The 11,546-nt window shown below is 43.5% G+C and overlaps 1 protein-coding gene across 1 annotated transcript in view; it reads right to left on the bottom strand.

Moving 5' to 3' along the window:
• Positions 1–7,849, bottom strand: part of LOC137342339 (C-type lectin domain family 10 member A-like) — a 46,266-nt gene extending 38,417 nt beyond the window's left edge. The window contains exons 1-3 of the mRNA XM_068006277.1: positions 7,732–7,849; positions 7,497–7,610; positions 3,769–3,849 (exon numbers count right to left, since the gene is read on the bottom strand). Coding sequence (XP_067862378.1) covers positions 3,769–3,849; positions 7,497–7,610; positions 7,732–7,810 — 274 coding nt within the window. The 5' untranslated portion in view covers positions 7,811–7,849. The remainder of the gene's footprint in view (positions 1–3,768; positions 3,850–7,496; positions 7,611–7,731) is intronic.
• Positions 7,850–11,546: the final 3,697 nt, after the last annotated feature.

Consider the following 11,546-nt stretch of genomic DNA (forward strand, 5'->3'; position numbering starts at 1 on the left):
AAATATTTATTTCATTTTCCCTGGTAAGATGCGATGGTGCTTTCCTCAATCCCTGTCAGGAGATTCCACACTCCAGTTGAGTTCTGCATGAAGTTGTTTCTCCTAATCTTTCTTCCCACTGTCTTTCATAATTTTAAAATTTGCCATTAAGTCTCCTCTGGTCTTCACAAATGGAGACAGTCCCAGTACCGTACCTTAATACTCTCCTCATTAACCTTAACTTCCAGTTCTTGGCATCATCTTGGTGAATCGGCGTTGTATGCTCTCTTTGGCTTTAAATGTATTTTATATATTTTATATATTTTCTAAACTGCACACGATGGCCTCACCAATTGTACAAATGTATCATTGCTTATTTACTCTTGTATTCCATGCCCAATTAATGAAATCCACAATGCTGTCAGTCTTTTTGTGGCCTTATTGACCCACACTGGCACATTCAGCGAATTATATATTTAAAATTATGGGTCCCTCTATTCATCCACACCCTTCGGCGACTTTCCATTAAGTGAATACTGCTATTCTTGTTTTCCCTCTCAAAATATATTACCTCGCAGTTATCCACATTGTATTATATCTTCCAACTGTCTTTCCATTCTGCTAACCTGACTATACCTCCCTGAAGTATTTTATAGTTCCATTGGTACTTGCCAAACCCCAACTTTTGTGTAAGCAGAACATTTCGAGATTCTGTTCGCTGTACCCAAATCCAAATCATTCATATAGACTGAGAACAAAATCAGACCCACCACTGACCCATGTTGTATCCACTTCCAGCAGCGGGAGCACCTTCACCCACAGACTGTAGCGGTCCAAGAAGTAGGCCCATCACCATCTTCTCATGAGCAACTGGGGATGGCCAATAAGTGCTGGCCTGGATGGGAAGTGCGACGGTGGGGTCACGATCGTGGACGGTGGTGGCCCGGGTGCGGCAGGGGTCTACATTATTTTTGTACGGCCAGTGGAGCACCCCTCCTCCTCCTCATAAAAAGAGTTCCAAGCTTACATTGATTGGCATCTTCGGTTCCCTCCCGTGGAACTGGTCGAAGTGTGCACGCTGCACGCTCCAAACTGTTGTGGCCTAAAATGGCAAGCAGGGTCGGATGATCTCGATTTGCATTTTAAAAGGGGACTACCAGTTATTGCAGGCGGGCGCCCCGGACGTCCGCTGATAGACCCCTTTCAAAATGTATCAGCTTCTTTGTAGGTAGTAATGGGGTGGTAAGGCTGGCGATTCCATTTAGAGGCCATGGGACGACAGTATTTGGCCACGCTAAGCACGCAGAGGCAACATTCCCTAGAGAGGGAAAAAAGCGCTAAATGGATAGTTACGGAAAGGACAAGAGAAGTGTTAGGACTATGGACAGTCAGAGAGACAAAGAGGAGACGGAGGAAAGACAAACAGAAAAACGGAGAGCAACAGTCACAGAAATAAGAATGCAAGGACAACATGTTCTATTATTTTAATTTGCAGGGCTACGGGGATAGGGTGGTGGACTGGGACGAGCTAGATTGCTCTTGAATCGAGTCGGTGCGGACTCGATGGGCCGAATGGCGTCCTTACGTGCTGTAACCTTTCTATGATTCTGTGTTAGATGCAGCAGTGCCCAGACAACGAACAAAATTTCCATCAACAACTTTAAATTCAACTAGTAGAATCAACAAAGAAATAGAACAGCAGTGGGAAACATTCAAAACGGTCAGCAATAGAGTCCAGGAGAAATATGTTCCACTAAAAAGCAAGAACAAACTAGCCAGTAATGAAACGCCATGGATGAATAAAGAAATAAGGGCAAAATTGAAACTAAAAAAAAGGCATTCACTAAGTACATAGACAACAAAGGAGAGGATGACAAAAGGGAATACGAAACGGTTAGGAAGGAAGTCAACATAACACTTAGGAAGGCAAAGAGAAGCTACAAAATTAAATTATTAAGGCATATAAAAGGAAATAGTAAAGTATTCTACAGACACATAAATAACAAAGAAAAGTCTGGATAGGGATAGGGCCACTAAGGGTTATACATGATAAACTCACAGGCAATTACCATGAAATGGCAGAAATATTAAATAATTACTTTGCATCAGTATTTATGATGGACATGACATGAGAGGAAGAGATTTAACAAAGACATTTAAGATAGATAGGGGGGAGATAATTTAGTTTATTAATTCTTAGAGAGGATAAAGCCCCTGGTCCGGATGGATTGCATCCATGCATATTAAAAGAAGTTAGGGAAAAGATAGCAGAGGCACTTATATATAACAATTCATTAGAAAAGAGAATAGTGCCAGAGGACTGGCGGACAGCTAATATGATTCCTATAATTAAAAATGGAGATAGAACAAGTCCTGGGAACTATAAACCAATTAGGTTGTAGGAAATATAAAGGAATCCTTACTCAAAGATGTAACAAAAAAAATCGAGAAACCGAAAATATAATAAAGTATAGTCAGCACGGATTTCAAAAGGGAAGTTCATGCTTGACCAAACTTAGTGAATTTTTTGAAGAAGTAACAGAAATGTTAGCCAAGGCAATGTAGTAGATGCAATGTATTTGGACTTTCAAAAGGCCTTCGATAAGGTACCACATAGTAGACTCATTACTAGGATGATACCACAGCTGAAAGAGTATGCCTATCAGGAAAGATTGAACAGGCTGGGGCTCTTCTTTTTAGAATAAAGACTGAGGGATGACCTGATAGAGGTCTTTAAGATTATGAAATGGTTTCATAGGGTAGACGTAGAGAAGATGTTTCCACTTGCAGGGAGGACCAGAACTAGGCACCATAAATATAAGATAGTCACTAATAAATCCAATAGAGGATTCAGGAGAAACGTTTTTATCTAGAGAGTGGTTGGAATGTGGAGCTCGCTATCACAAGGAGTAGTTGAGGCGACTAGTATAGATACATTTAAGGGGAAGCTAGATAAGCACTTGAGGGAGAAAGGAATAGAAGGATATGTTGATGGGGTTAGATGAAAAAGGGTGGGAGGAGGCTCCCGTGGACCATAAACACCGGCATAGACCTGTTGGGCCAAGTTGCCTGTTTCTGTACTGTACATTCCATGTAATTATATGTAGTACTTACAAAATGCTTATATGCAAATTGAATTTAATATTCTGTATATTTGAGGACTGCTTTCGACTAAACTTATTTTGTTGTTCCGTATAATAAAAATGTAATTCATATTTAATCAACTTTATTAAAGTTATAGACATGGTTAAGATCAGCAATAACGGTAGAAATATTGCTCAGCTCTCTCAAATACTGATCCGACAACCAGACAATACGGTATTATCAATGGTTTTATAATGGTCATTGACTATCAACTTTTCCACATTATTGTAACTATTTAATTAGGAAATGAAAACCATTCAAAAATTTTACATTTGGCAACCCTCCTGCCCCCCACTACACAAATAAATGAAAGTAGCGTTCTCGCCCCATTCACTGGGCGATTTAAAGGACAGGTCGCTCATGGGAATTCCTTTGAAGTTATTCATTTCTAGGGGAAACACAACAAAATCAGTTTATGGTTAGTCAAGTGCTGTTAAAGAATGTATGTGTATTGACTTCTTGTCCTCACAAAAACAATTTTAGGAACGACAGGCAGATCAGCATTGTAACAATTTTCGAGTCTTTCATGTGCCTCCTGTTCAACGGGAGTATACTACATTGCATTTCTTTGAGATTTAAAACTCCAAGAGTCACGTACTGAAGACACATTTACTGCTCTTTATACTATAGTAGCTGATTTCTTACCATTTTCAGGAGATTTGCCAGTTCCAACAATATTTCCGATTGAATCCCGTAGTTCTTTCACATCATTAGATAGCTTTACGTCTGCAAATTAAATTGTATTTTCAAGATTCATAAAGAAGAACAACTGACAACATCAAGAATGAATAAACTGAATGGATGGCTGCAGTGTGTACTAGCCACAGGATGTACGGCAGCAACTGGCGAAGGCTTCTTTGATAGCATTTCCCAAACCAGCAATCTCCATCGCCTAGAAGGGCAAGGGCAACAGGTGCATGGGAACACGGTCACCTCTAGGTTCCCCTCCAAATCACACACCATCCAGACTTGGCCATATACCCCTTTCTTTCACTGTCCCTGCGTCAAAATCCTGGAACTCCCTACCTAACAGCATTGTGGGAGTACCTTCACCATACAGACTGCGGCGGTACAAGAAGAAGGCACACGACCACCTTCTCAAGGGCAACTATTGATGCACAATAAATGCTGGTCTTGCCAGCGACGCCCACAATCTGAGAATGATTTTTCAAAAAATCATCTGAATGCATAAACGTGTTAAAATGCCTGTCAAGAGAGGAGATGCATTTTTAGAGCCTGGATGCACTCCACTTAACTATACGCTAACAAATACTTAACTGTATACATGCAAACACTTCACTGTATATACGCAAACATTTAACTGTATACATATATACACAAGTAGAACAATGCATCTGCGCCTCAGTGGGTAAACGTATCACACAGTGCCATATTCAAATAGGAAGGCCACAATTCCTTTTCTGATCTTTGTTGAGGTAACTCAAAAGGGGAGAGGAGAGGAAATTACAATTTGTTGTCAACCATTCTTGAGTGAGGGAAGGGAAAACCTGCCGCAGATTCTCGTCCAACGACTATCGAGCGAACGTACGGGATAGTGCACAATGCAAGGGTAATTTTAACGTTGGGCGTTATCGATTTGGCCGCCCATTATACACCACGCCCGAATTTTCTTTCCATTGAAGTGACTGGAAGCGAAAATCCGGCGAGTATATAATATGCAGTCAATGCAGATTTCGCTTGTTTTGCACCATCACCCAAAGTTGACATTACCCTTGCGTGGAGGGCGGGCGTGTGTCGAGAGTGGGAGGGATCTTGCATGCTTGAAATCGAGAAATGGAGAATCTATGAATACCTCGCCTGGCTGAAGCTCAGTTTCCCCATATTGGCCAATATTGCGCCAGTTTAGTGTACATATTTGAACTAATCAGAACAAAGATTTGATTATCACAGGTTAGCATCGGAGCAAAGAGGAATAGAGCCGGCTCTGATGCCTAAGCCCTGTTGAACAAATAAACTTTTACCAATACAACTAGACTGAGTGGAAACTTTATGGTAACATCAGCGGAAGATTGGCATAAACTGAAAATGAACATTTATGCAGTTTCCCTGGGGGTTCTGCCGGTCTTCCACCAAAGTTATAATGGAGGCACCAAGAACCCCCATGGAATTCAGGTCAGAGTAATTTTCCTCCAATTCACCACAGCAGGCTGATTAGGCTGTGCTATAAATGACCTGTGCTCCGACACGAATTATTTTAATGTCCCTGAGCCGGCGGTGTCGGATGCAGTCAGCAGTGCAAACAATAGCCTGGAATTTCCGCAGTGGTTCTCCAAAGCAAAATTGGAGGAACCACAGGAGAAGACTAAAAAAAAAACGGTCTGTATGCAGTTCCTGTAATGTTCCTGGCAATTTTTAAAATCGAAATTCGGCGGGTGATCGGAAGCAAACATGCCGAAATTCCCTCCCAATGGATGAATGGAAATCCCACTCTGCCTGCACAGAGGATATTAACGGACACAGAACAGAATATTGGGGGTAATTTTGACTTTGGGTGATAATGTAAAACGACACCAAGAACACTCCCATGGAATTTTCAGATCTCGGTAATTCCACCCCCCGCCATTCACCACAGTAGGTTGACCAGGCTGTGCTACAAATGACCTCCGCTCCTACACCAACTATTTTAATGTCCCTACGGATCAGTCGTCTGTTATACATCTCATTTGATTTTCAATTCCATTCAGCCGCACCACCCCCCCCCCCCCCCCGCCCATATATTCACAGGGCAGGTTGGAGAAATTCACCTCTGTGATCCAGCTAAACACAAGTTCCTAAACATGATATCCTTTATCCTTTACATCTACATACAGGGCCACAGTTGAGTAAAGTTGAAACCTTGTTGACGGGGAGTCAGAGCAATAAAGAGACATGGATCGACAAAGCTTTGATTGCTGCAGTTCAGACATCGGGGCTTATTATCCAAGAAGGCCTACGGCGAGATATAGATAGTTTGCGGAAATACAAGTGCAGTTACCTATGTGAGCGTCTCAGTCATTTTAGGAGACATTTTCTTCTGCCCCCAGGTAGATTTTCGGCATTCATGAGATGACCACCACCTAAGGTCCGGCACAGGCACGAGGGGCCGAATCGCTTCCTTCTGTGCTGTAAGATTCTATGATAAGGCAGGATAATGGTACTCATGCCAGCAGCCTGTTCTTCATATCATATGCAGTTCTTCTAGTATCTTCCCGGAAGGCAGAACACCCCCAGTGATGAATGTTCAATGCATTATTCATCACGATACACCACCATTGAGAAGTGCTACAAATCAAGCACCAGTTCTGAATAGAAAAGTCTGACGTTTCTGCTACCAGAAGGGAAGAATAGAGTATACCCCAGAGGGCTGTGGATGCTGAGTCAATGAAAATATTCAAGGCTGAGATGGATAGGTTTTTGGAATCTGGGGGAATAAAGGGATATGGGGATCGGGTGGAAAGTTGAGTTGAGGTCGAAGATCAGCCATGATCTGATTGAATGTTGGAGCAGGCTCGAGGGGTAATATGGCCTACTCCTGCTCCTATTTCTTGTGTTCTTCTGATCACAAGCACACACTTAAAGGATGTGACCAAGAACACGGTTACAGATGGAGAAAAGCACGAAATACACCCTGTAGGCATCCATATGGGTCATGCAGTGAGATCAATAAATATGTTAGCACCATCTTTGCCTGTGTTGTCTTTTTACATGTATTTTTGATTAGGAATAGAGCAACAATACATTTTGGTGACGAGAACAATAGTGATGCTCCAAAAAGACCAGAGCAAACATAACTAAGGCCGGAATGTATCGTATCTTGTAACGGGAATGGTGATCTTATATAAGATTATGTTTTCTATGGGTATTCGATTATTGTCAACAGTGAGTGCGCGTATCTGGTATGTACAAATGTTGTAAACGGATTTTCATAAACCTCACATTCCTTCCACTTAGCAAGGTGCGATGGCAGCCGATCTAGGACAGTTTATCAGGCGGCCGACTCTGTCTGGACGAACACGTAAAAATAGGATTATGTGCGCAAGGTATCCGGCGGTTGTTAGGGCTGTAGAATTATCCTGCAGTGTGAATAGAAATTCGCCTTGGGTAGTGGTGCCAAACGCGTGGTAGGTTATTGGCCGCCTCTTGTAGACCTTGCCAGATATTCAGTTCAATTCACGTGAATGGAACGGAATATTGGACGGCGAGTATAACGGGCGGCGCATTCCATACCGCCCGTTTTTTGCTACCGCCCCAAAGCAATTTCTACACGAGTCACAGACAAGGAATTGCAACCGGTTCAATCGCAGTTCAACACGTTTCTTCTTAGGCTCCAGTAATGCATCAGCACGTAAATCTATAAGAGCATCAATACTCACGTGCAAAAATGGCCATTGCTGTCACAACTCCTAGGAAAATAAGACACAATGTAACAATAACCTGGACACAGCGCTTCTTTCCCCCTTGTCTTGACATTCGAATCCAGTTGAACCCTAAGTGAGAATATATAGATAGAAATAAATAAAACAAACTTCCAAACAAAGAAGGAATGAGCAATATAATAGTGTTTACAAAATTAAAATCCACATAGCACGTTTTAATACCATTAATTACCTTCTTTCGACAATAAAACATTTTCATTATCAAATATGTGCAAACTCTGGACGGTGTCTGTAGAAGGTGGTTCGTCCATTATACTCGTTTGCGAATGTAACTGGAACAGTTGAACCTCTCTAGTTTGAATGCTGTAAAAGCAAATGTTCTGTGTAACTGTCTTTTGACTGTTATTTGCTGGCCTGGCGATTTTCACGCGGGGATTTTGCTGAGTGTTGAGTTTCATGAACTACAGTTGCATTGAAAAAAAACAATCTTTTACAATATGACACAGTAAAAGGAAATGAAACCGTGAAAGTCTAACCAAGAAAATTCGATGTATTTGTACTTAAAAAGATCGCCACTGCTGATCCAAATTGTGGGTAGGCCAACCTGCCTTATAAGTCTCAGTGACCCCCATGGATAAGGTCATGATTGAGATCTAGGCGCCATCGCTCAGAAAACCATTGCTGTTTTATTTTTTCAGCAACACAAGGCAAATTGGAGGACACAATGACCTTATCTGCATTGACCCTGTTTCAGCGTTGGTCACGACCTCCACCGGAAAGTTAGTATGGGGCAGAGATATAGAAGTGATTCGTTTTTGCAAAAACAAAGTTTATAACCATTTTCCAAATCAGGCTCAGACATATCGGCAACTATTAATATATATATATATATTGTCCCACACTACTAATGACACAGGGTTGTAAAAGCAAATGTTCTGTGTAAATGTCTTTTGTCTGTTATTTGCTGACCTGGCGATTTTCAGGCAGGGATTTTGCTGAGTGTTGAGTTTCATGAACTACAGTTAGAACATTGAATACAGGAGTTGGGATGTCTTGTTGAAGTTGTACAAGACATTAGTAAGGCCACACTTGGAATACTGTGTACAGTTCTGGTCACCCTATTATAGAAAGGATATTATTAAACTAGAAAGAGTGCAGAAAAGATTTACTCAGATGCTACCGGGACTTGATGGTTTGACTTACAGGGAGAGGTTGGATAGACTGAGGCTTTTTTCCCTGGAGATTAGGAGGTTTAGGGGTGATCTTATAGAAGTCTATAAAATAATGAGGGGCATAGATAAGGTAGATAGTCAAAATCTTTTCCCAAAGGTAGGGGAGTCTATAACGAGGAGGCATAGATTTAAGGTGAGAGGGGAGAGATAAAAAAGGGTCCAGGGGGGAAATTTTTTCACTCAAAGGGTGGTAAGTGTCTGGAACAAGCTTCCAGAGACAGTAGTAGAGGCGGGTACAATTTTGTCTTTTAAAAAGCATTTGGATAGTTACATGGGTAAGATGGGTATAGAGGGATATGGGCCAAGTGCAGGAAATTGGGACTAGCTTAGTGGTATAAACTGGGCGACATGGACATGTTGGGCCGAAGGCCTGTTTCCATGTTGTAAACTTCTATGATTCTATATGTCGCTCACAGTAAATGTCCAAGAATTGCTTTCGATATAAGAACATAAGAACATAAGAAATAGGAGCAGGAGTAGGCCAATCGGCCCCTCGAGCCTGCTCCGCCATTCAATAAGATCATGGCTGATCTGATCCTAACCTCAAATCTAAAGAACACAAGAAGTAGGAGCTGGACCCGGCCACTCAGCCCCTGGGCCCGCCCTGCCACCCACAGGGCCTTGACCGATTCGAACTCAGCTTCATGTCCAATTTCCTGCCCGCTCCACGTAACCCCTAATTCCCTTTACTTCTAGGAAACTGTCTATTTCTGTTTTAAATTTATTTAATGATGTAGCTTCCACAGCTTCCTGGGGCAGCAAATTCCACAGACCTACTACCCTCTCAGTGAAGAAGTTTCTCCTCATCTCAGTTTTGAAAGAGCAGCCCCTTATTCTAAGATTATGCCCCCTAGTTCTAGTTTCACCCATCCTTGGGAACATCCTTACCGCATCCACCCGATCAAGCCCCTTCACAATCATATATGTTTCAATAAGATCGCCTCTCATTCTTCTCAACTCCAATGAGTAGAGCCCTAATCTACTCAACTTCTCCTCGTATGTCCACCCCCTCATCCCCGGGATTAGCTGAGTGAACCTTCTTTGTACTGCCTCGAGAGCAAGTATTTCTTTTCTTAAGTATGGACACCAAAACTGTATGCAGGCTATGGGCCTCGACAACATCCCAGATGTAGTGCTGAAGACTTGTGCTCCAGAACTAGCTGCGCCTCTAGCCAAGCTGTTCCAGTACAGCTACAACACTGGCATCTACCCGACAATGTGGAAAATTGCCCAGGTATGTCCTGTCCACAAAAAGCAGGACAAATCCAATCCGGCCAATTACCGCCCCATCAGTCTACTCTCAGTCATCAGCAAAGTGATGGAAGGTGTCGTCGACAGTGCTATCAAGCGGCACTTACTCACCAATAACCTGCTCACCGATGCTCAGTTTGGGTTCCGCCAGGACCACTCGGCTCCAGACCTCATTACAGCCTTGGTCCAAACATGGACAAAAGAGCTAAATTCCAGAGGTGAGGTGAGAGTGACTGCCCTTGACATCAAGGCAGCATTTGACCGAGTGTGGCATCAAGGAGCCCTAGTAAAATTGAAGCCAATGGGAATCAGGGGGAAAACTCTCCAGTGGCTGGAGTCATACCTAGCACAAAGGAAGATGGTAGTGGTTGTTGGAGGCCAATCATCTCAGCCCCAGGGCATTGCTGCAGGAGTTCCTCAGGGCAGTGTCCTTGGCCCAACCATCTTCAGCTGCTTCATCAATGACCTTCCCTCCATCATAAGGTCAGAAATGGGGATGTTCGCTGATGACTGCACGGTGTTCAGTTCCATTCGCAACCCCTCAGATAATGAAGCAGTCCGAGCCCGCATGCAGCAAGACCTGGACAACATCCAGGCTTGGGCTCATAAGTGGCAAGTAACATTTGCGCCAGATAAGTGCCAGGCAATGACCATCTCCAACAAGCGAGAGTCTAACCACCTCCCCTTATCATTCAACGGCATTACCATCGCCGAATCGCCCACCATCAACATCGTGGGGGTCACCATTGACCAGAAACTTAACTGGACCAGCCATATAAATACTGTGGCTACGAGAGCAGGTCAGAGGCTGGGTATTCTGCGGCGAGTGACTCACCTCCTGACTCCCCAAAGCCTTTCCACCATCTACAAGGCACAAGTCAGGAGTGTGATGGAATACTCTCCAGTTGCCTGGATGAGTGCAGCTCCAACAACACTCAAGAAGCTCGACACCATCCAAGATAAAGCAGCCCGCTTGATTGGCACCCCATCCACCACCCTAAACATTCACTCCCTTCACCACCGGCGCACAGTGGCTGCAGTGTGCACCATCCACACGATGCACTGCAGCAACTCGCCAAGGCTTCTTCGACAGCACCTCCCAAACCTGCGACCTCTACCACCTAGAAGGACAAGGGCAGCAGGCGCATGGGAACAACATCACCTGCACGTTCCCCTCCAAGTCACACACCATCCCGACTTGGAAATATATCGCCGTTCCTTCATTGTCGCTGGGTCAAAATCCTGGAACTCCCTTCCTAACAGCACTGTGGGAGAACCGTCACCACATGGACTGCAGCGGTTCAAGAAGGCGGCTCACCACCACCTTCTCGAGGGCAATTAGGGATGGGCAATAAATGCTGGCCTCACCAGCGACGCCCACATCCCGTGAACGAATAAAAAAAAAAGTATTCCAGGTGTGGTCTCACCGATCATAGTATCATATAGCATAGTAGGTAGAGCACAGGAGGTGGCCATTCGGCCCATCGTGCTTGTGCCGGCTCTTTTAAAGAGCTATCCAATTAGTCCCAGACCCCTGCTCTTTCCCCATAGCTCTGTAATGTTT

The sequence above is a fragment of the Heptranchias perlo genome, chromosome 25, assembly GCF_035084215.1.
Source record: "Heptranchias perlo isolate sHepPer1 chromosome 25, sHepPer1.hap1, whole genome shotgun sequence".
In the NCBI taxonomy this organism is placed as follows: Eukaryota; Metazoa; Chordata; class Chondrichthyes; order Hexanchiformes; family Hexanchidae; genus Heptranchias; species Heptranchias perlo.